Source organism: Vipera ursinii, assembly GCF_947247035.1.
Source record: "Vipera ursinii genome assembly, chromosome: 4".
NCBI classification, from domain to species: domain Eukaryota; kingdom Metazoa; phylum Chordata; class Lepidosauria; order Squamata; family Viperidae; genus Vipera; species Vipera ursinii.
In genome coordinates this window covers 37,962,367-37,988,349 of record NC_139514.1, presented here as the reverse complement: position 1 = coordinate 37,988,349, position 25,983 = coordinate 37,962,367, and the positions used below count along the sequence as shown (strand labels likewise).

The following is a 25,983-nucleotide window of genomic DNA, read 5'->3' as shown; positions in this document are numbered from 1 at the left end:
GAACTGATTGTTCACATATCTGAATCCCACCACTGGTTGGAAGACATGAAAGATTGTCATGGAGAAAATCTATGTGGTTACTAAGAGTTGACAATGACTTTAAACTATCAATTTTTTAAAAATGTCAACATTATATTGCATAGCACATTATTTTTTAGATTATTTTTTTACATTGTCAATCACTATCATTTTGTGATCTTGAACTGCTCCCTGTCTCTCTCAGCTCAACCCACTCACAAGTTTGTTGTTATGGGAAGATAGCAGGAGAAGGAATATTAAACTGTTTAAAATAATTCCTGTACTAGGATCTGAAATATTCATCTAGGCTTACTAATCTTCACACTGTCTCCCTTTATCACTATTATACATGAAAACCTCCAAATGAATTATAGTTGTGGATGCTGAATAACAGAATGAAATCAATTTTCCTTACAGAAACCTGTGTCCTAAATAAAACACTTCAGAGTTTCTGGTGGCTTATAAACTGTAAAAGAAATTTGTAAACTCTTCTTTCCTGGGTACAGAAAGAGCTTTAATGATACCAATGATTTACTTTGTTTTAGATTAATTTTAAAAATTCAGTGAGTGCTCAGGATTGACAGATGATGGCTTATAATCACATATTTTCCTGAATTTTCTTCAGGCTGAACTGAAAACAGAGACCTATGTTAAATTAAAGATGACAGAATTCCTGGCTAGTCAAGAAGTGAAAAAAAAGTGGACTTCCGGTCTTTCATCATAGCGACACAGCCATGGGATCGTGGAGCTCCGCACCCCTTGGCTGGTTTTGCTATGCCTGGGGACCCTAAAATGGGTCTAAAGTCATCCTGGAGAGGCAATGAAGAAAGAGGAGCACCCCAATGATTGCAGAACAACAGTGCTCAATGCACTTTATCTGGGGGAAGCCCTCCAAAATCTAACAGGAGAAAGGCTGGTCACATCTCGGTGACCATCCCAAGCTACTGGCAGCCGAAGTCCAAAGGCACTAACTAGAACAACGATGAACAGCATGCATGAAACTGGGTGAGAAATTTGATCTTTTCTCTCCTATTTTGTATTTGATTCCCTGGAAAAGATCCCCAAGAAGCAAAAAATTCTCTGAAAGTCAGAAGGGAGGAGACTATACCCCCACCCTTCCATAGACGGAAGCAGTGAATTAAATGTTTATGGGGAAAAGAAATATAATGAAATGAGGTTAATATTACTACAGTCTGGATAAATCTGAAAACCATGAAAACTGTTAAAATTTCACATATATGAACCCGGACAACACACTGTTTGCTAAGCACTAGGGATTGTTATTGTAAAAAAATCAATAAAATATAATAATAATAAAAAAGAAGTGAGAAAAAAGTATACCACACAGTACTTTGAGGATGGCTGTGAAAATTTGTCTGAAAGGTGTAGTTGTGTTTAAATAGGAGAAGGAAACAGGAGTCTGAAGCTGAGAATGATGTAACATAAGGTGAAATTCTCACTTTTTAATCTCACTAACTTGCTTTTCTAAAAAAATGATTTTTGGGTAAATAAATGCACATCCTGGTACCATATTGAGATATTTTCCATGACATTTTTAAAGATTCTGAATCTTGAACATTTTCCAGAGTATTCTCATAACCAACTTATATACGTAAAAGAAAATAAAGGGTTATATTGAATCTGTTTCTCACTCCCTCTTCTCTAGGATTTATTTGTCATCTCTTTTAAAATAACTTTCCTAAAAATTCTTACACATTTTTGTCAAGGTTTCCTGATGTGAACATTTTATTTCAATAAAAGCATTTGGGAAAATCTGCCACTGTCTAAAGCAAAGATAGGGTTCTGGGATAAGACAAAAAGATGCACAGTAATTCCAAACTTGGTTTATCTTGGGCATGTGCAAGTATGACCATTTGATTTTAAGACCATTTGGAGGAAGCAGAGTAAAAATTTACTTCTGTGGTGCTACATGATGGAAGCTTTACAAAAAGACTATTTACCAGCTAAGTCTCATTTTGAATAATCAGCACACTGTAGGGGTTAGTGATATGTGCATAATACAATGGCTTTTTATATGTTACAGATAAAATACATTGTCTATATACTATAATGAGATATTTTTTTAGAAAAAGAGCAGTAACAAAACAATAAGAATATCAATGAGATTTCACTTCTAGGAAAAAAAATCACAATGAATTTACAAGCCCAAATAACTCCACCAAACCATTCCTGGGTTGACTTTGTGTTCTGAAGAGACAGGACTAACAGATCTGAGTAGAGGATAGATGGAAAAGGTTTGTTTCAAAAAACAGAGAAGAAAAAACATAAGAGAGCAGAGAATAAAGGGTTCTTTGAAAGATGAACTGATCACTGAAAACAACATTGTTAGCTGCAGGTGTTCCTTGAACATAAAATATATTTTGCAATGTAATTGTTGTACTTTCTTTTTATAGGGCAATAGACAAGATGGAATTACCAACTGATTTCATTGTTAAGAATTTTTCCGGTATGCTTTTTAAAGATATACATTTAATGGTCTTAAAATTAGATGCACATTTTTTCCTCCTCTAGAATTATTTTATTAGTCTTAAAAAGATATGGAAGGAGACATGAGCTTAATATATAGGCTTAAATAGAGACACAGTGCTTGATTAAATTTATTAAAGTTTATCAAGAAACATGCTGTGCTGCAGTGAAAGAGATATCCTTGAGTCAGTTGTGTAGATTTTACCTAGAATTTTCTTGTCTTCTCTCCCACCTCAAGTCCTTTCTGCGATTACAGTTATTGTTGGGAAAGAAAGAAACTCATGGAGACCTGAAGTCTTCAAAGTCATGATGTTGGAATGGATCTAACTTTACAAATAAATAAGTTTAGATAATAATTTATATAATAGACCACATTAACATTATAGTTGTGTAAAATGCACAAAGATAATAGATTAGCAAATATCCTTAGAGGTTACCTCTGACACTATTTATACCTTCATCATAGAGGGAAGTGCTTCTAATTTACAAAAGTACTCATATGTTAAGCACTGTTGGTTGGAACATGTTATCTTGGCTTTTCCAAGGCAGGTTTTAGGAAAATATGGTTAACTATGAAGAAACAATATTCAGAAGGTAACGTTAATGTGAGGGTTTCAGGAATTTCAGGAACCCCAAGCATTGATATTTTGCACATACAACTTTGCATTGATATGTCTACTTGCCCAAAATATGGACAGTTTGAACTTGAAATACTGATGCTGTCATCATATCATATTTATAATTGTAGATGTCTACTCCAACATATTTCTTCCTTCCTCTGTACACCGCCCCGAGTCCCTCGGGAGAAGGGCGGTTTATAAAAACTAATAAATAAATAAATAAATAAATAAACATCTATTCAACACTGCATTCTCCTGAATCTGGCAAAGGTTGAATGTATTCATGAATTATGAGCAAGTTGCACAAACTGGATCCATGTCTAAATATTCCCACTATAATGTAATGAAGAAAATTAATATTGATTTTAAATGAATATTGATCTTTCATTTTGCAAGAAATGAATGCCTTGCAACCATATTTCAAATTCTCAAATCCTGCTAGAATGTCATTAATCCTCTTGCTCTTATATTGTCCCAAGATTTACAAAAGCTTAATAGTTTGATCTTTGTGTAACATTTGAATTTTACCAGTACATTTATGCTTTGCTTATATACTATAATTACTTGAAAATAATTTTGAACAGGTGCTTCAGAAAGTGAATGCAACATTTCTTTAGTGCAGGATTATTTTTTTCATATTTCCATGCAAGCCTTTAAAAAGAATAGCTAGTTTGATTACTCATATTTAAGATACTGATGTTTTAACAAGTTAACTCATTAAAGCAGCTGCACTTTTTCAGGCTTATAGGAAAATCTGAGAAAAACAAGCAAACACAACTGCATTAAAAATATGATTGTTAACAGTCCTACAATATGCATTTTAAAGCACTTTTCCTGAAGTATTTTCAAAGCAAATTTCACCAATGATGGTCACCTTGAATGCAAGAGGAAGAGGACATTTTAAAGACAAATTTAACATAATTTGTTTATGCAGTCAGAACTGAGAAGTTTTTGTGAACTCGGCCCCACAGACAGGATGACTCATGAGCTATGAATTACCCATTGGGCAGACTCAATATAAAAACTGTGACTTTTTGGCACGGCAAAAAGAGAAAGGATTTTTTTCCTATCTAGCTGAATTCATTCAGAGGAATGCTATAGCAGTTTGGTAATTTATCTGTGAAGTTTTATCTCTTTGATTATTCTAGTGAGAAATTTTTTATAGTCATCTGTATCCAGATACCTTTAGCAGACTTGACCTTAACTTAGCCAGCATAATAAGGATAATCAGTGCTTTTTTTGTAAAAAAAAAAAGGTGCCAGAACTCATACACATCATACAAACCACTTTGCCTAGTCTACAAGGTTTACCTTTGTAGTTGAAAAAAAAAACCCTTCAATTTTTAGTGTATCTAAAAGACTAGGATTTTGTTCAAGGTAAGTTAATACTATTAATGTTACCATGTACTGTGTGGCTTTAAATTACAAGAAGGCATTTTATTAATCTTTGGGACATTTACCACTGGCATACTCATTTAGTTTAATGAGTGGAAATGTCAGCTTTCTATGTGGAATGAAACTGGCCCAATAAAACAAAATTTGGTTGCTTGTAAAAGATTGAATTATTTTAAGAAGTTGTCAAACAAGGTGGAAAAATTTACATTTGGAGTTTAATGTGGATATTGACTTGAAACAAATTAAAGTTGAAACTTTGTGAACAGATTACTTTTAATTTACTTTTAAGTTAAACCCAATTTAATAAATAGATCTGATTAAACCTCGTACTGTAGGTCTACATTTACATCTGACCAATAATTAATATCTGACATATCTGATTACATCTGACATAATTAATATATATTATTATTCATAATAATACCTCCAAATCACAAGACATTGGCTTTATTTTTATTCTTCCCCTCTGCAGTTTGAATATAAAGTATAAAAGACTAAAAAGAGATTTTCATAGACATCCCAGCCTTTGAAATACCCAAGGTACTGAAACAACAAAGTTTCGCTGTTGGACAAGCTTCCATGCCAGCCGCCTTTCATTCCTGTCGCTTTGCCTCTTTTTAACCTCATACCCCACCTTCTGTAAGGGAAGGCAAAAGGCTTGCTCACCCTCTCATGAAAGATGGCCTCCATGTTTACGTGTCTCCCACCGTCACTATCGGCTTCCACATCACATGGTCTGACCCATCCAATCAAGCCACGCTTTGGCTGTGGTGCTCCAGCACCTCATGGCTCCTCCTAGATGAGGCAGACAGTACCAGAGGGGAGCCCACTTGCACCGTGCCACCAGCAGGGCATTTTCAAAAGCAAACGATGATAGGAAGGGCAACAATAGGAAAAGAACGCAATTCTGAAAAATCTGACGAAAAAAGGTGCCGGAACTCTGTTCTGGTGCATTTATGACAAAAAAAGTCCTGAGGATAATAAATAAAAGACTGCTGCGTGGAGAAGGGAACAAATGATGAAATGAGTTGGGATCTCTGCCTCCTTTTTATGTATGTCATGTTGAGGGGTCCTTGGTGCTCTCTGAGTTTGCTTGTTTTGTTGCAGATGTTTCATTACCCAAACTAAGTAACATCATCAATGCTAGTAAAGAGTATGGTTTGCTGTCACTTTATATTCTAGTGGTTTGATCTGTCATTGTTAGTGGGGCTGGTCTTAGGAATTCTTTGATTGGGCTGTTTTCCTGTTGGCTTCTTTGGCAGTTTCTTGATTGAGGAATTGTTTACTTGACTGTTGGTCTAATCTTGGAGTTAATCTCTTAACATCAGACCAACAATCAAGTAAACAATACCCAGTCAAGAAACTACCAAAGAAGCCAACAGAAAACACCCAACCAAAGAATTTCTAAGACCATCTCCACCAACACTGACAGGACAAACCACTAGAATATAAACTGACAGCAAACCACACTCTTTATTAGTGCTGATGATGTTACTTTGGGTAATGAAATGTCTGCAAGTAAACAAGCAAGTTCAGAGAGCACCAAGGACCCTCCCCTATTTCAACTTTGAGCTTCAAATATTCTCCTTTATTGGCATGACGTGTTATTCCATATTGACATCTAGGGGTACAACTTATACTGTGACCTTTTGAAACAATTGGATTGTGTTACTAATTGCTACTTTCTTCCTCATGGTCATCTCCCCTCTCATATTTTCATTGTATTGTTCCTTAATAAAATCCAAATTCTTTCTCTGATTCATGTATGGTCATCTATTTTGTGATACTTACTCATTTTGGAGTTTGGGACCAAGATCCATATTTATTTTGTATACTTTGGGCAAGATCCATATTCATTCTGGATTGGGAAGCATTTTTGGGTGGAGATGCCTTCAGGTCAGGGATGACTCCTGGCAACTGCCTGAACTGCTTGCTGCAATTTTCTTGGTAAAATTTTCAAAAGATGTTTGCCATTGCTTTCTTTTTGGCTAAGAAAAAGTGACTGGTCCAATTGAGCCACCTGGCTTTATGGCAAAAGCAAGACTAGAATGTCCAAGTCTCCTGTTTTTAGTCTGATGCCTTAACCATCACTGCAATAAATACCTTTAAACACACTTTAGTTTAAAAAAATCCTGCTCCTTGCATGAAAAAGTATCACTCTGGTTTTTGAAATGTTTCTCAGTCTCACTCTTTGTGTGCATTATACTTGTTCTCTAATGTATGCTGATATGTGTCATAGAGAAATAAACTTCACGCAGCCAAATATATATTCACTTTGATGAGTATACAACAGTGATATGGGAAGCAACAAAGATTCAAAATAACTGAAAACTTTGGACATCACTGCACAGTGTTTCATTGTAGAATAAGGTCATATTCCTAATGCATCTGTCTGATGCTTAAAAATAAGACAAAACCATTTGAAAATACTATTTTATGTGGGCAAATTTGGAAAAATCCTGAATATTGCCACAGGCAAAAGCAAAGAGATAAAAAGAAAACAATTATTACATGCTGTTTCTTAAGATATAACTTATTTAAAAATATATATTTAAAATGAGGATACAAATTCAGTATTATTTAAAATTGCATTTAAATAGGTAAGAGATTAATATAATTATTTAAGCTTCACATCCCTCGAATTTGTATTTTTAAGCAGGACAGATTGTAAGTTAAAATAAGCTAAACTGCATGTTGCATGAACTAAAATAGTTTCATGGCAAATTTATATTAAATGTAGATTCCCCCTGCCCTAACATTTTCATTCATATTGAATGATGATAGCTTCTGCTAATTAAAAAGATGAAAATAAAATCATTTACTATCATATAGTTTGCTGTAATCTTGGGATCTTTGAATTAATTTCCCTAGTGTGAACTAAATCTCACTTTGAGGTCAGAGTATAGATATTGATTCAGGCAAGGCAAATTTGACAATCCTTTCCTATGTTCAATAAAACTCAATGGAGAGTTCTTTGAGGGCCATGAATTTTCAAAAACACAACAAAGCAAGCTTTCTATCCTTATCCAAATTGTAAAGTTATGGAAGTCAGTGAATTAGATGCATTAAGCATGCAACCAAAAGCTGGAATGACAAAAAAGGAACAAATGTGTCTCTGGAAAATACCAATTTCAAATTATTTGGGGTACAAAATTTCAAAGTCTATGAAAAGATTTTGATTTTTTTTAAAACAAAGCTTTGGGAAGTTACAAACCAATATCACAAAAAGAATGAGTTAAACTAAAAAACTGCAAGTGGGTTGGCAAGAAAGAGATCAACAATGTGGGATAGGGGCAGGGAGAGAAAAGTTGTCAGAGAGTTTAGTTTAGAAAAAGACGAATATTCTACTACAGACTGAAAATGTTACTGTGAGTCATTATTAAGGAATAAACAAAGTCAAACATCTCATGGGAACCAACAACCACCACTCTCCCAATCAACAAAACTGTATAGAATGACAAATTTAGAAGCACGCATTCCTGTATCAAACTTGGTTTTTTTTAAATAAATAAATAAATCAGCACTGGAAATTATTCAAAGCCTTAGAAAACCTCTCTAGGGAATGAAATACACTTCTGAAGTGAAGTAATTACATCTGTGGTTAATTTCACTGGAAGCTTGCTAACTGACAAGGAAGCATTTACAAAAGCTGCAATCACTGGGATTACATGTTCTCAGGAGTTTTACACAGCCATACAATCCAGGACGCTCACGCTCAACTCTTCAGTGCAGATGTGCTCTAATTAGACATGTTTCAGACCCAGGTGTGCATATCAAAAGGTAAACAGTGCATACTGATGAGCTGAGAGATTCCCAAGAAATTCTCCTAAACAGTAATACTGTGTGGATTCCAGATTCAGAATGCATTTGAAAATTAAGGCATGTTTGTTGCCCTTTTCCTTGTAATGATAGCCTTGACTATAAGAATGCACATGCAAATTCACTCAAATGGGAGCAATCACGTTTGAAACCATGGTAGAGAAAATTATTTTAATAATAGCCTTCCTGCTTTTTAACCATCTTCACTTTATGACTTCTTGCACTTTCAGCAACTCTTGCTTCATTAGGAAAAAAACACAATTTTCTCCCACGTAAAATCTCGCTCCCCTCCATTTCAGATATATGAGGTTGTTTTATAAATTTCTTGGAGGAAAGAGTGAAGCAATCTATTATTTGAGAAAATGATATTTTTTTATTTAATGGAGATTTGGCTGTATGCAAGAAAGGTGATACGTAAGGTTTCCTGGAGAATACCAAAGTCCCTTCTACTTTTTATTTTTTGAATTGTTTCCTGAGGAAAGTCTGAGCAATCATAAAATATATACAGTTGGATACAGAAAGTCTATACACCCCTGGTAAAATGGCAGATTATTGAGATGTAAAAAAAAATCAGTCTGAGACAAATCACTTCAGAATTCTTTCTACCTAAAGAATACATAAGCTGTACAATTCAATTGAAAAACAAGCTAAATTCTTTAGGGGGGGGGGAATAAAAAAACTTAAATAATGTGACTGTATAAGTGTTCGCACTGTCTTATAAGTAGGGATGTGGTTGGGTTCAGAATTAACAAATAACAAATAGTAATCTCTACACACCTGCCATCTATTAAAGTGACTCTGATCAAGCTGTATAAAGTTCAGCTGTTGTAGGGGAATTTTTCTGACATTTACTCAGTTGTTTCTTACAGCAAGAAACATGTTCTGCAAAGAGTTTATAAAGCATTAAAGGGACTTCTGGTTGAAAGATATAAGGAATATTGGAACAACAACAACAAAAACAAATAAAGAAACTTGTTCTCTACTACAACTGATTGATACAAGGGTACCAGAAGAGACGAAAGAGGAGGGAGAAGGGTTTGAATTAGTGTCCAAAGTAATAATATTGTGTGTGTCTGTGTGTAAAGGAATCTGAAAGAAAAGGATAGCCATGAGAGTTGAGAGCAGGGGTGTCAAACTGCCAGCCCACGGGCCAGATGCATCATAGCAAAACTGTGCCCACCCCATTGCCGGCAATGAAAAAAAATTGTGATACGTCACAACACGTCTTGTGACATTGCGAGTTTGACAACCCTGCTTTAGAGGAAGCAAGTCTAAAAAAAAGGCAGGCATTGATAGACAGGTCCACATAGAAGTCAGCCAATGTGGCTTGCCTTCACTGGACAGATGGGAAGGCCAATAAATAGTAGAACAGGAATTCAGATCCTGGGGTGGCCATAAACCCAAGCCCATTGTAAACCATTACAATCTGGATTAGAATTTCTGAAGCAACTGGTTTAAGAAAGATATGGAAGGAACATGGGAGACAAATAGCTTAGGCTGTAATGTGGAATTACCCCAAAGATATCTTCTCTCACCTGCCAAATCCATAATGGATCACTCTATTTAAAATAACATCTGTTAGTAACTGAATGAAAACTCATTTCTGATTGTGTAGCTCTTGAGGTCCCCACCTCCTCCCTCTCTTTTTCTTCTCTTTTCTTTTTCAAATGGCTGCATTAACTCCTATTTTCCATGCACTTTCCATGAAATGATTTTCTGATTTTTGTATTTCCCATGACAAATAGCTTGGCAGAGGCTTTTCTTAAACATATTGAACCTGCTTACAAAATTGTAGGAGGGGAAAAATGACAGATAGTTGAACCACATGAAAAACTGTAATTTAAGAAACCTGAAGAAACCAGCATCTTGATATATTACAAAAGCATATTTATAAAATAAATTCTGTAGAATGTGAAATAATAAAATAGCAATAGGCTGGCTGCCTAAAGTGAATATTCTGTGGAGAAAAGACTGCAAAAGTAGTTTGAAATCTGCTGTTACATAGTTGTTGAAAGCAGATGAAAGGAACAATAAAGTGTTACAATGTCTGAGAATATCTATTATTTCTTTTTTAGACAGGTGGCCATAATAAAAAAGTGCATTTGATATCTTAAACAGATGTGATGTCTAATCTTTTAACAAATGTTTTCATTTTTTAATGTATCAACTTAAATAGTTCTACAATTGTCAATTCTTTGAAATAGTCATTGCTATAGAACAAGGAAATACACCTAGTTCAATTATTTATACAGATCTACAATGCATCTACCTCCAATATTTAAGTAATGCAACTTTTTTGAAACATGAACAAAAGGAATGTACACTATAATAATGTCCTGATCACCACTGTGTTTTTTCATCAACTTCTTTCCATCTTTTTAGATTTCCAGATTCAAAGGAAAATTTGGATAAAGGAAAATTAAACTTATGTTAGGCAATATTGTATTGTCATATTTTACTGTTTGTTTCATGTTTAAGTTTGAAATGGTTTAATGCCAAGTTGGAATTATGCCTGATAATGTTTTCTTGTTCTCTTTGTTGTACAATGTGCCAATTTTTGTGCCAAGATCAATAATTACAGAAGCCATCCTGGAAGTTATGTGTAGTCTGACTCTGGCTACTTAGAAAAGGGTGTAATTGGCAAATTTGAAAAAGCAACACTTAGATGTTGACAGAATTGGACACTTTTATCCTACTTTCTAGATTTGAAAACCAGTTCACAGGCTTTGCTTTAACCCTAGTAAGACCAGGTTGCTTTGGGTTTTGGAAATCCCTGGTTATGGAATATTTCCATCTCATGTTTTTCAATGGGACTCTACTGCTACAGACTGATCTTTTTTTTACAAGTTTTTTTTATTAATTTTCCAATATTACAATTATATCTTTGAAAAGCAATGTGGTGTCTGGGTTACAATAGTTCCATTTCATACAGATGTATGTTGTTACAAATCTCCAATTTGTTGTAGCCTATATTTCCTCTCTGTTTTCCTTTAATACTTATTGTCTCTTATCTAAATTAACATACTTCTTATTCTATCCAAAAGCTATTTAGTGGTTTTCTTACATTTGTCAGTAATTTTATGTATTTTATTTATTTTAACATTCCATCTTTAGACCATCAATCACCTTATAAGTTCTCCCAGCTTTAATTTTACATTAATATTAAAAATTAAATGTTTGAAATTTCTCATTTCCGATTTTCTGAGTGACCCCACTTCCCTTTTCTCTCCAATATCTAATAATCCAGATACACATCTTATCTATCTCATTTCCATATCAAAAGATTAGTTGTACAATATAATATTCTTGTTTTCATTATAATTTCCACATATTGTAGAGTCAATAACCAAGATTTGTCCCATTTCAGCATGTAGTACATCCTCTCTCTTCTTTATATCTGCTCTCTCATGTTTAGGCTTATAATTTTATTATTATCACTACATTCAAATATATTAATTATGTTACATCACTCTTAGTCACCTTCATATAACAGTTCAATATTTATAAACAGTTCAATATTTCAGTTTAACTATTGATATTCATACATCTAAATTTTAATTAGTCAATATTTTTCTTTATCTACACATCATAACAATCTCTCATATTCAAAATACAAATCCTGTCTATTTAGATACAGTATATTCTGTTTTAGGCCTCTTAGATATGTCCATTCTCCATTCTTCTTCAATCTTATTCTGGCTTCTTTCCTTTGCCATGTCATTTTCCATGTCCTTGCTTCAGGATCATCAAAGAGTTCTTGTATTATTGTATCATATTGAAGTGACCCTCCAGTCTCCATTTTTTGAAGGTTGAGAGGTCTGACAGAAGTACCAAATCTTCTCTTTATTTTCTCCTCTTTGCATAGTTGTCCTGGACTCTCTATTTTTTCTTCCATCTGTTTCTCATTTTGATCTTCAAATTCCTTCTGGTTTATGTACTAGGTTTTTTCCTCTATCCATTTTGTTAGATATTTTTCCCCCGAGTTTTCTCTTATCTGTACTTGTTGAGTAGTTAAATCTTCTCTCAAAATATTTCGTTGTTCAATTTATTCTTTTATGTTCTGTCCTGATAAATTATTAGTTGTAGTCAGAATCTGGGTTTGCTTATCCAAGACCCTTTCTAGTTTTCCCCCCAAAAGCTCTTATTTCATCACTGGCTGTAGAAAGGAATTGGTAAGTTTGGCAGGTTATTTTCATCATAGCAAAAATATGTTTTTGCATGTCTTCCATGGTAGGCTCTCACATCTGGTGCTCAAGGTTACTCTTATCTTGTTTTCTAAAGTATCAGCCAAGTCTTTCTTTTTTTTTTTTAAAGTGACAGATTGCAATTTCAGGTCTAGCCACAAGATGTCCCCCAAGTGCTTAGGAAATTCATTTCAATTATTTTTTCTGTTTTATGAGAACAAAGCCAGACTTTCAAATAAGAATAGGAAGTAGAAAGTAGATAATTAAAAGCTTTTAGTCCACAAGTTTTTTAAAAAGTAAAGTTCTAATTGAGATCCAATTATTTTTTCAATGTTTTTTCTTTTTAAATCTCCCCTGTAAATACAATCATCACTGTTTCTGGAGAGAGGGCTAGAATCCCCCTTCCCTCTCTCCACAGGGGGGAAAGTGCTTAGCAGCTTATTTAGGTGGAAAAGAAAGTTGGAATATAAGAGAGATAGATCTCATCTGGTCTCTTCCATGCTGCTTTAATGTTGACTGGTGGTAAGTGTGACTTCGGCTGTCTGCAGCCTAGTGGTCGGCCATATTGCTATGGCCGGTCTTTCATCCGCCGGTTTGAAGGGAATGCAGGCACTGATGAGAGAATTGCAGCTCCCCTGCATTTTTGTGAAAGTCCCTTCTTGCTGATCACCTCTCTGGGGTGACATTTTGGCCCTTTTAGGGCCCCCCAGTGATACGAAACTGGACGTGGAAGACGAGAGCCATCCTCCAAGAGTCCATAGCAGCTGCATCAGCAAACCGGAAGTCGCTACAGACTTATCTTGTGCACAATCAAGGAGTCCTCCTGAACTCATGGGTCCTGCTCCAAAAGGAAGTGGCAGCCATGGCTGAGAGGGTCTTTGAAAGCTTTACATTCTGCATAACTTACACCTGTTCCTGGACTCCAATTAATCATGCCTTCATCACTTCCCTATTACTATGAAGAGCCTTACATGGGGTGCCCAAGAGTATTCAGATGTTTTGACTGGTGCAAAATGCAGCAGTGTGAGCAATTATGGTGCCAGTTATTTGGCACATGTGGCATCTCTGCTCTATGAGTTGCATGGGTTACCAGTGTGCTTCTGGGTGCAATACAAGGTGCTAGTGGTTATCTTTAAAGCCCTTCATGCCTTCATGCTGGGTTACTAATGGGACTGTTTCTCCTCAGTAGTGCTTACTAGCCTGTTAAATTCAGAAAGAAAACATGTTCCAGGTCATATCCATTAATGGTCTCTTTTACTAGAGCAGTGTTTCTCAACCTCGGCAACTTTAAAATGTATGGACTTCAATTGCCAGAATTCACCAACCAGCATTAAAACAATTTCCACCAAAGTGTATGACTTTTTTTCCAGTTAACTGAAAAACCTGATAAAAAGGTTAACCACTGTACTATATCAATTAATATCTACAAAAATGAGTACATCATTAATACAAGAAGCCTTTGTATTAATGTATTGTATTAATACAAGATGCAGTGATTAAAGTATAATATTGCAAACAAATGCTGCCCATAGCATGAAGTTTGGTTCTGATGGACATCGTTGACTTGGCCTTCCATCCTTCTGCGATCAGTAAAAGGAGAACTCAGACTGTTGTGAATAAATATGCAATATAATGTTTCTACCTTGTACACCACCCAGAGAATGCTGTAAAATGTTATGGGACAGTATATAAGCCTAAATGACTAGTGCTATCATTATCAATAATATAGGAAACTATAGAACAGTTATGTTTAACTTTTGTCACTGATGTATCCAAAATGGCATTGTTTGTCTAAAAAGTAGATAATAAAGTGTTAAAATACACTCTTGATGAATTTTTTGAGATATTTTGATAAATGAAGCAATAATTCTATTTGCAATGAGCTCCCTAAGAAAGAGTTGTCATGATTACAGCTTCTTCTTTGTTGATATAATCTGTTTGACTTGTGCCATCACACTCAATTATCTTATTTCACCATTATACCTGCACTAAACCAGGAACTAGTTGGAATTCAAAAGAGGACACTAGCAAATGTCCAGCAGAACCATCCGAATATCAATCACATATTATTTAAGCATTCAGGAATTTTCTAGGTTCAATAGATGTCTGGGGAAGATAACGTAATGGGCCTAGAGCTTTTTCAGAAGTCACCGACGGTCTAAAATTCCACATGAAAAGATTTGACAATTTCTTATAGAATCCTCTCCAAATTCCTTCTTATAAGATGTTTTAGAGTGATGAAACATCAATAAAAATCTTTGATTGATACAACAGTGTCAATCAGATCTTTCTAAAATTTTGTTGGACAGCGTTCTGTGTATATATTTACATATTTGAACATAGTTTTATTAAGTTTGACATTTTTTATTCTTTTAAATATTCTCTAGATCTCTGGGCATAAATTATTTTTTTAACTGTAAATGGTAAGCATCAATATTCAGTGTTGGAGTAATGCTTGTCAGATTACTAAGAATAATGGAAAAAGTCTAAAGCACGTAAAAGCTTTTTTTTAAAAAAATCCATCATTATTACAGCTAAGGAGAGCATAAATGGACCACATAGCTGGTTTCCTAGAGCAGGGCTTTTCAACCTTTTCACCCATTGTACCACTTTTAGGATATGGCAACATCCGAGTATCACCAGTCGCCTAGCAAGGTGTCAAAAACTTGATGACCAAAAAAACAAAAAAGGAAAAAAGTGATGAAGTACAGGTAGTTCTTGACTTACAACAGTTCACTTAGTGACTGTTTGAAGTTACAATGGCACTGAAAAAAGTGCCCCCCAAGCCACAGCCGAGCAAGACACCTGCCTGCCGCCCGGCGGCACTCTTCCTCCTGTTCAAGGTTTTCATTGTTGTGAGCATTTCTGTTGAGGATTGGCAGTGAGGATGGGGTGGGGGGGAGTTTGGTTTTTATTCTCCACCCCGTCTACTGGGTGATTGCAGCAGGTTTTGGTCACTTCACATGACCCTGGGACACTGTGACCATCATAAATATGAAGCCGTTGCCAAGCATCTGAATGTAAATCAGAAGACCCTGGAGATGCTGCAACATTCCAGCTGATTGGCGCTTCTTCTGGGCTCAGCAGAAGCGCTGGGATCAGCGCTGAGCTCCAGCTGGAGCCTGGCGCTGATCCTGGCACTTTCACTGAGCCCTGAGAGCCTTGAAGCTCCAGCCATCTCTCTCTCAGGCTTGTGCGGTGCTGCCACTGGTTCAGCTCATTCCCCTCTCCTGCTATCACTTTTCTAGGATGGTCTCGTACCACCTGCCAGGTGCCAATGTACCACAGGTGGTACCCGTACCACTGGTTGAAAAGCCCTTTCCTAGAGTATATTCATTCCATTATTGGTTTAAAGAATTTTGACTATGTTTTGGCACAGTCTGTGACACATAAATCAACTCATGCATGCATATAAGCATATACTGAACCAGAATTTAGAAAGGAGAGCAACAATATCAGCATGCTACAGTAACTCAAAACTCTGATATCTGTGAATGACACCACATTCTGTGATGTGCTAGTCTTTGCTGTAATAATATGTTAAAATGTTTAATGTTGTAACTGCCATTGTCTTATTAAGCTTAACAGAAATCAGTGTATGAATGTAATTTAAATGTAAGTTACAGTATTTACTTATTTTATTTACTACTATATATTGTTCACTCATTTTTTCTCCTTATTTTCAATGCAAATAAAATTTTGAATTAAACAAAAAGAAATGTCCATTTCCTACAGAAAATATACAGTACAGGAAATATAAATGCTAACCAAGATGATATAAAAGGATTGTAAATGCTGAAAAATGTAATCCATAAACTAAAAAAAACAGGCCAAATTTAATAAATGTTATATTGATTAAGCCTCTGAAGGTATTTAATATATATATATTACAGTATTGAGGAAATATTTATCTTTCTAGAACAAGGTTTCCAGTAATAAAACTTATTTATTTTAACAGGTAATACTTCTAGATTTTTTTACTGTAATGTAGTTTTTTTAATTCAATTTCAGGAAAGTCTCTTTCAGAAACTCTGCATAATTAAAAAAAAAATTATATAATACCAGTTGGTATAGTATAACAAGTAGAAATTTGCCCTAAGTTTTTTTGTGTATATACATATGTACATATGTTTGTGTGTGTGTGTTTGTGTTTGTGTATCATCTCAAATACAAGAAATACATAGCACTGAAGATGCAGCATATAAAAATAAATTGTATCTTAACGTATTTTAAATGAAAGTGTTCTTGGAAGCTAATCAATAGAATGGATTAAATGTTTAAATATATGGGTTCCTAGTTAATAGTTGAATTCATTCAATGCGTTCTTAAGTGAACTGGCCAACAGAATGGCTAAAATGATCTTATTTATTTATTAGATTTATATACCTTGCCTGCCCTCATAAAACGTGACTAGAGCTACTTAAAAACCAGAGACTTCAAACAATAGAAAGGGGTGGGGGAATTGTTTAGTATCTCTTAACTTACAAGAAACTGAGTGGTGAAGTCAAAATGATCCTCATCTATATCTTATTATCCAAGACAAGCAATCAACTGACTTCAGAAACCTGTATTTAGAACATGAGTAATGGATTTTGACTTGTTTTCAAAACCTGTTGCCTTTTCTCCATTGAGTCTGCTTCAAATATCTTTCTAAGGATCATATTTAACTCAAATTAGCAGAGTGATAATTATTACAGTCTGGAATTACTGAAATGGAAAAACAAGGCATCTAAGATCATGTGAAATGAGTTAGTGACTGATTCTCTATTATAGGTTCCCATTATGAAAAGGGAACAAGTCTGGACCTGATAAAAGCTGTATTATAAACTTTAAATTTGTAAATTTCCCCCCTCTTTCCTCTCTCTCTTTCCCCTTCTCCCCCTCTCATCTCCCCTGGTCATGTCAGAAGATAACAAAAGCTGCTTTGAATAATGTCAGAGATCTGATAATGAAGGGAACATTCCATTGCTTAGGAAAAAAATATGTGAATGTTGCAGTAAGGCAACAATATTTATATTTGTCTTGATAACAGACTGGTAACATTCTATACTATTAATTATATGTCATTGAGCATGGCATTCTATTCTTTTATCCCACGTCTCCTCCTGATATACTGTATTGCAGACATAGGAATGCAGTACCTTATAAGAAATACAACAAGCATCTTATCCACATGAGAGCTTTCCAACATATTTCCAACAATTATTACATTCATTATTATAAATTAGCATAACATTTTGGTTAGATTCCAACATCTGAGTACTGCATAGGAGGCTAGGCCTTTCATTGCTGTGGAATAGCTTGTATTTACTGGTTCATAAATTCCATAAAAAAATATAAGACCCTGTTCTCCAAGGGGCTGTTAGAACTAGGATTAATGCTTCTAAAACAGTATTATGGAAAATATTCATATTTTGAACATCAGATACATTTTCTGATGTACAAAAATGATCAGAAGTGTTTCAATGAAATTTCATTCATATTATTTTTAAACAGAAAACCATTTCTACAATTATCAAAAGGTATTATCAAATGATATCCGTATACAAACATTGACTTACTGTGTAAGTCCATAACTATTCATAAATAAACCATGAAAGGTGATTAATTAATTGTGCCATTTTGTACATACAGTAGATCAGGGGTCTTCAAACTTGGCCCTTTTATGACTTCTGGACTTCAACTCCCAGAATTCTTCAGCTAGGAATGCTGGCTGAGGAATTCCGGGAGTTGAAGTCCACAAGTCATAAAAAGGCCAAGTTTGAAGAACCCTGCAGTAGATGCTTCTACTGGTGCAGTTCTATTTTAAGAAATATTTACTAAAATGCAGTTTTCAATTGAATTAAATATATGGTGTATAATGTACATTTCAATGCATGTCACATATATTCCAAAATACTCATCAAAACCTATGACTGACTTACCCCATTTAGAGGATAGGTTTTCCATCCCAGCTCTCCAATTGCAGTGGTTGTATCAAGCAATACAACTAGAAATAAATGAATAAAGTTAGTTCAGGGTGTGCTTTAAGCAATTTAATGCAACAAGCTATACAACTTCATAAAATTGCTACCTTTTTTCTATGTTGCATTGGGCAATAATAACCCAGGATGTAAAGATTTCCTAAAAATATACCTTTTCATTTCAACTATTAATAAACAGAATTTTAATGGTCTTGTTTATAGATTGTCAAATATCCAAACCTCTCTAAGATATTTTAAAATGCTTTTTGGTGCAGGAATCTTTAATAACTTGTGTATAGAAATTAACATAGAAGCATGTTAATAGGAACATGTGCATTATGCTTTGTAGAATAATGGATATAATAGATGCCTGCTTAGAGTTAGTATTCTTGTGATTGTTGGTTGTGTGATTTGTTGGGCTTGAAGCCAACAACATGTTTATGAGGGTAATTCAGAAATAAAACATAATTTGGTTATCAATGACAGACACTCACAGATATAGAACTTTTATTATACACATTAGAAAAATACAACATTACATTACTCTTTGACATAATCACTATTCAAATTGAGGCACTTGTCATAACTTCTTACAAGGTTTGAAATTCCTTAGTAGTAATCGCTGGGTGCCAATTCTGGCCTATGGGGGTGTGTGATCAAAAACATCCCAATGGAACTGCTTCAAAAGTTCTTGGGTGTGTCTAGTGGTGTGCGGGCAAGCATCATTAAGAACCAACACCACACCAGAAGTTAACATACCCCGATGCTTGTTATGGATGGCTCGTCTGAGGTTTCATAACATTTCACAATAGACCTCTGAACTGATGGTTGAACTAAGCTCCATGAACTTCAGTAACAATACTTTGGCATCTTCACGTTTGGTGGGATTTTCTATGGCACTTCTTTTGGTATCATAGTGTGTGAGTGTCTGTCACTCATAACAAAAAGGTTTATTTCTGAATTGCCCTCGTACAATACATCTTCATGTTCTCCCAAAAATCATATCCATAACGACAACAACATGAAGTATTTTGAAATTTAAAATCAATACTAAGAAGTAGTAAGAGATTTTATTCTTGGTTTGAAATATAAAATTTAGATTTTGTATATAAAACCTGTAGTTTTATATATACTTATGTTGAACTAAATCCTAGAAAATTATTTTTAAGAAATCACACATAGGATTAGGATAATAAAATGGAGTTCATCTTATTTTGTGCATATGTGCATATATACGTATCTATATGAGTGTATGTGCAAATTTAAATACACTTGCTATTTTGAGAATGATCAACATTGATAATGTGCATTTAAGATAGTTTGAATAGTTTGTAAGATATAATTTCCTGTGGTTAATAGAATTATGATCCTTTTTTAACCCAATCACCTGGGTTTGCATAACATATTGAATTATCCACAGGAAAAATATTTGAACAAAATATGAAAACAAACTGGTTATTTAGTTTATGGTTCAGTATGTTTGCAAACTGGTGAATAATTAAAAAATAATTGATCATACTTTTATTTAATCATACTTTTATTTAAATACTAATTTCTGATGTATTTATAAACTAACTACTATTCAAAAACTGTGATATACAGTATGTAGAAGCAGTGTAGAATATTTTAGAAGGCTTTTGTTTATCTGAATAAAAATGTGGAAATTCGTGGAATGTATTAAATTAAATGCACTTATAAATGCTGGCAGAAAGAAACAGCAGCATGCTACAATATTTACAGGAAAACTGTAACATGAGGAAGTGATGTCTAAAAGTCCTCTATGCTTTATGTTTGCAAAAAAATGATATTTAATGAGATTTATGTTCATATTTCTTTCAAGGGGAAATGCTTAACTGTGCCACAAAAATAGCACATACTATAACTCTAACCTTGTTCTTTTATATAGAATAATAAGAAGGAATGAATAATGCTTCATAGGTTCTCTTCTGTGGAACTCTAGGGATTAAACACACACATGCTGTTGATACATCCTTTTCTGCATATGAAGGTAATGTAATATGAATAAGTAGCATAAAAACATAGCATGCATTTTATGGGCTGTAAATTCTGAGATTCATATTAAACTGAGTTATATTATCAAGAAAATATCGTCTTTTTCCTATCATTGCTAAATAAAAAACACATTAACTATTCTTCTTAAATAATGGAACATACTGAGGTACACAGTCTCTAGGATGTTTTGAATCTTCTCAACAATAATTACAGCTAGGTTCAGCATTAAACATATTAAGAAAGAGCACAATTTTGACTGCTCTTCTAGACATTCTAGATAGGCCATTCTTATTTCATTGACTAAGGTAAGGACAGAGCATAAACTGAAAAAAAGGGCTCTGGGTCCCTCCTTGAGTTATGCAGGAGTAACTCTTGCAACAAAAACACTCAAGAGAGATGCATGAGATGAGTTAAGTTTATTTGAAGGAGGCAGTTGTCAGTTACCCAGATATCAAGGCATAAAAGACTTTGTTGAACAAAAACCAGCATTTTCAACGGCACTCAGAAATTTCTTGTAAGTCAATGCAGCAGTTTGCAAAATTGATGACACATGGTACAGAGAGATCTCATTTGCCAAATGCAGTTGATACATTGCAATTAACATCAACACCATTTAGTAACCATTGCAGTAACTGATTCTATAGGTAAAATAATAAATGTGGGAAAGCTATGCCCTTGAGATCCACTCGGAAGCTTCAACTGGTGCAAAGTGCGGCGGCACGGACACTCTTGGGAGCCTCCCGATACTCCCATATCACACCTCTCCTCCGTGCGCTGCACTGGCTTCCGGTTGCCTTCCGTGTGAAGTTCAAGGTGCTAACAATGACATTCAAAGCCCTACATGGCATGGGTCCGGACTACCTACGGGAGCACCTTCTGCCGATGTCAGCACCCCACCGTCCTGTGCGCTCCCACAGAGAGGGCCTCCTCAGGGTGCCACCGCTCAAGGAATGTCGGCTGGTGGCCCCCAGGGGGAGGGCATTCTCAGTGGGTGCGCCAGCCCTCTGGAACACCTTACCTACCGAAATCCGGATGGCCCCTGACCTCCGTACCTTCCGTCGCAACTTAAAAACTTTTTTGTTCCAGCAGGCTGGCCTGGCATGATAGCGTTAATTGGGGTCCCAGTTTGTGTTCATTAGTGTTTCTTATTATTTTATTGTTCGGTCTGTATACCTTCCTTCCTCTGTACACCGCCCCGAGTCCCTCGGGAGAAGGGCGGTTTATAAAAACTAATAAATAAATAAATAAATATTGCCAATATACCTCATGTTCCAGACAGAATTGCAGCTGATGGACTTGTCATAGCTGAGCAAAGCTTTCCATAGCTATGACCTACATATCCTTATTTAGCAAAGATCTTGTATCTAGAACAACATCTAAGTTGCAGGTTCTGACATCTAAGGAGTTGCCACAAAGAAGAGGGGGTCAACGTATTCTTCAAAGCACCCAAAGGCAGAATAAGAAGCAATGGATGGAAACTAATCAAAGAGAGAAGCAACTAGAACTAAGGAGAAATTTCCTGACATTTAGAGCAATTAATCAGTGGAACAACTTGCCTCCAGAAGTTGTAGGTGCTCCAACACTGGAGGTTTTTAAAAAGAGATCGGACAACCATTTGTCTGAAATGGTACGGAGTTTCCTGCTTGAGCAGGGGGTTGGACTAGAAGATCTCCAAGATCCCTTCCAACAGTTGTTATTCTGTTATTCCTTTAGGAAGAATAAAAGAACCCCTTAGCAGCAGGCAAAAAGACTCCTGTTTTTCTGCAATTCATTTTCAGGATCCAGATTTAAAGCCTTGAAGCACCAGGTCAAGATTTCCACTGTGTCTCAATTCAGCCCAAGGTGATGATGTACGATTAAATATTACCCATGTGTTGATAACACTTCAGCCTATATCAGTGGGTGACTTCGTCCAGTGGCTTTATACAGATATTAAAATGCAAAGAGAGAGGACCAGTCTCTCTGGCATCTCACAAACAAGCAAACCCTTCTCTACTATTATCACCAACTGATATTACTCTTAGGATGGAGCAGAAACACTCTTCACCACAAGAGAGAGCTTTCCACTCCTAATCATCATGAGCAGCTGAGAAAATATGTTTGATGGCATCGAAGACTGCTCAAAGGTTCAAAAGGACCTCTTGAAAAAAATGTACTCCCCCATGCAGATTTCAATAAAAGTAACTAGTAGAACAGTAAATAGGATTCTCAGTTCATGCCCCGGTCTGAATCCTTATGGTATTGTAATCTTTTTCCCCCCTAAAAAACACCTCTTCAGAATGCTCCACTAGCATGAAAGGCAAGTAAAGGCAGGTTTTTTGTTTCATCGGGTGAAAAATTAAACATGATGATTGGAATTCTGCAGAGAGTTTGGTAGCTTAATTGTTATGGATAAGTTTCTATATTGTGCCTTAGCTGAGCTCTAAACCAGGGCTTTTCAACCTTTTCACCCATTGTACCACTTTTAGGATATGGCAACATCCGAGTACCACCAGTCGCCTAGCAAGGTGTCAAAAACTTGATGACTCCCTCCCCCCAAAAAGGAAAAAAGTGATGAAGTACAGGTAGTCCTCGACTTACAACGGTTCGCTTAGTGACTGTTTGAAGTTACAATGGCACTGGGAAAAGTGCCCCCCAAGCCACAGCCGAGCAAGACACCTGCCTGCCCGCCCGGCAGCGCTCTTCCTCCTGTATGAGGTTTTCATTGTTGTGAGCATTTATGTTGAGGATTGGCAGTGGGGGTGGTGTGGTGTGTGTTTCTATTCCCCCCATCTGCTGGGTGGTGGCAGCAGGTTTTGGTCACTTCACATGACTTTGGGACACTGTGACTCTCATAAATATGAATCAGTTGCCAAGCATCTGGATGTAAATCATAAGACCCCGGAGATGCTGTAACATTCCATCTGACTGGCACTTCTTCTGGGCTCAGAAGCGCTGGGATCAGCGCCGAGCTCCAGCTGGAACCTGGCACTGGTCCTGGGGCTTCCGCTGAGCCCTGACAACCTTGGAGCTCCAACCATTTCTCTCTCAGGATTGTGCGGTGCTGCCATTCCCCTCCCCCACTACCACTTTTGTAGTATGATCGCGTACCACCTGCCAGGTGCCAATGTACCACAGGTGGTACCCATACCACTGGTTGAAAAGCCTTGCTCTAAACTGCAGAAGATGAACTTCTTCTAGGGAACAAGAGTGGAATCCAGGATAAGTCAATGCAAGAATGAAACAATAAATAATGTATGCAGAATGAGCTGTGCAAATTTTCTCTTTTCCTTTAGGGAGGTTTGTGTTTAAAGGATTTTTAAGAGGCATAGGTTTAAATGGCAGATTTTTTTCTTCTTCTTCACTGAATGTTAGGAAAAGTTACAGCTTTTATATTTATACCTCCTATATCAAGGCACTGAATTATTCTATAGGTCAGGGCTTTTCAACCAGTGGTACGGGTACCACCTGTGGTATATTGGCATCTGGCAGGTGGTATGCGACCATCCTAGAAAAGTGGTAGTTGGGGAGGGGAATTAGCTGAACCGGTAGCAGCACCGCACAAGCCTGAGCGAGAGATGGCTGGAGCTGCAGGGCTGTCAGGGTTCAGTGGAAGCCCCAGGATCAATGCTTCTTTGGGGCTGTCAGGGCTCTGTGGAAGCACCAGGATCAGTGCCAGGCTCCAGCTGGAGCTCGACGTTGATCCTAGTGCTTCTGAGCCCAGAAGAAGTGCCGATCAGCTGGAATGTTGCAGCAACTCCAGGGTCTTGTGATTCACATTCAGATGCTTGGCAACTGATTCATATTAATGACGGTCACAGTGTCCTAGGTCATGTGAAGTGACCAAAACCTGCTGCAACCACCCAGAAGAAGTGAGGGGAATAAAAACCAACCACCTCTCCCCACCCCACTCCCGCTGCCAATCCTCAACAGAAATGCTCACAACAATGAAAACCTCGGACAGGAGGAAGAGCGCCGCCAGGCGGGCAGGTAGGTGTCTTGCTCATCTGTGGCTTGGGGGGCACTTTTTTCAGTGCCATTGTAACTTTGAACAGTCACTAAGCGAACTGTTGTAAGTCGAGGACTACCTGTACTTCATCACTTTTTTTCCTTTTTTTTTTTGGGTCATCAAGTTTTTGACATCTTGCTAGGCGACTGGTGGTACTCGGCTGTTGCCATATCCTAAAAGTGGTACAATGGGTGAAAAGGTTGAAAAGCCCTGCTATAGGTAACATGTGAAAACAAGTGGCCCATAACCAGGTCAGCCACATTCCCCCCCCCGAGAATATTGTTCCTAATAAGGCAAACAGTGTGCTCCAATGCAATTTTCCCCCCAATGGATGTCTTTCAGTTATTCAGATTTCAACTCTCCACCCTGATCATTGTAATTCTATAACCCTGCCAAATGTGTTCTTTATGTAAATTATTATTGATTGGGCTTCGTATATAAACTATAAAATGATAATATTAACATTTGTTGAACACTTGGTCCAAACAGTTCAGAGAGTATTTTATAGCCTAGCCTACTTCACAATTTGTTATAAGGATTCTTTGTTCTTCTTTTTTAAGTATAAGATATTTATGCACAGCTCTGTGAATGAAAACTACATTCATTACCCTGAAGTGTTTTAAAATGATTTTCCATGGAAACAATGCACTTATGTATTTGTTTTACAAAAAACTAATAAATGAAATGAATAAATGAAAGAAAAAATACATACAAATCTGATAGCTGAAACATGATAAGGAAAATGCTGAGTTGTTTTATTGTAATGGGATTTAGTCACATAGGTGGAACACCATAAATAAATCTCACCAAAATGACATATGCATTCTAAAGAAGGATTTAACTAATAGCTCCTTCCAAACAAATGAGATAATAAATCCCAGTAGCCAGTAAAATGCTTGTGGCTTTGGGAGATTTTTTTTCTTTTAAAAATCTCATAGTCCCTAGATTTTCTCCCAAACAACTCCTTCAGTCTGTACAGTATTGTAAATCTCTAATCCGAGGCAACTAGAGAATCTATTTTCCTTGAGCTCTATAAAGAAGATGAGCTGCTTTCACTGTTTCTTGTTGTATTATTGAACCTCTTTTTCCCCCTGCTGATCTGCAAAGAGCCCATGAAATGAGACAGCTGAGATACAAAGGCAAATGTCCTAGAGAGTCAGACACTAGAAGCCCTGACCTACTTTTCTGATTCACTCAGCAGCTTTGCTCTGTCTCACCTCATCTTTTCATCTTTGATCCTGATGATGGGCAAAATGCTAGTTCTGGAAATCCCTAAATCCATCTCCTTGAACTGAAGAACTTCCTAGCAATGGTACTTTGATAAATGTCGTTAGAATCAGAATCCATCAGCCTTTCAGACAAATATATTTCTTACTTCTGAAGGAAATGTTAAGTCCCTTTTGTAAAGTTCCTGCCTCTAGAGTTGATGGAGTGTCTGTTGCAGAAGGTGTTTTAACAATAGCTTAGATGGCTTTTTGATGGAGATGCAGTAGAAGT

At 36.1% G+C, this 25,983-nt stretch overlaps 1 protein-coding gene across 1 annotated transcript in view; it reads right to left on the bottom strand.

Annotated features, from left to right (window-relative positions):
• The window catches only part of EPHA6 (EPH receptor A6), a gene marked incomplete at both ends in the record, with an annotated part of 451,179 nt that overhangs the window by 403,813 nt on the left and 21,383 nt on the right, over positions 1–25,983 (bottom strand). Inside the window, one exon of the mRNA XM_083361258.1 lies at positions 18,447–18,511. Within this exon, the coding sequence (XP_083217384.1) occupies positions 18,447–18,511 (65 nt within the window). The remainder of the gene's footprint in view (positions 1–18,446; positions 18,512–25,983) is intronic.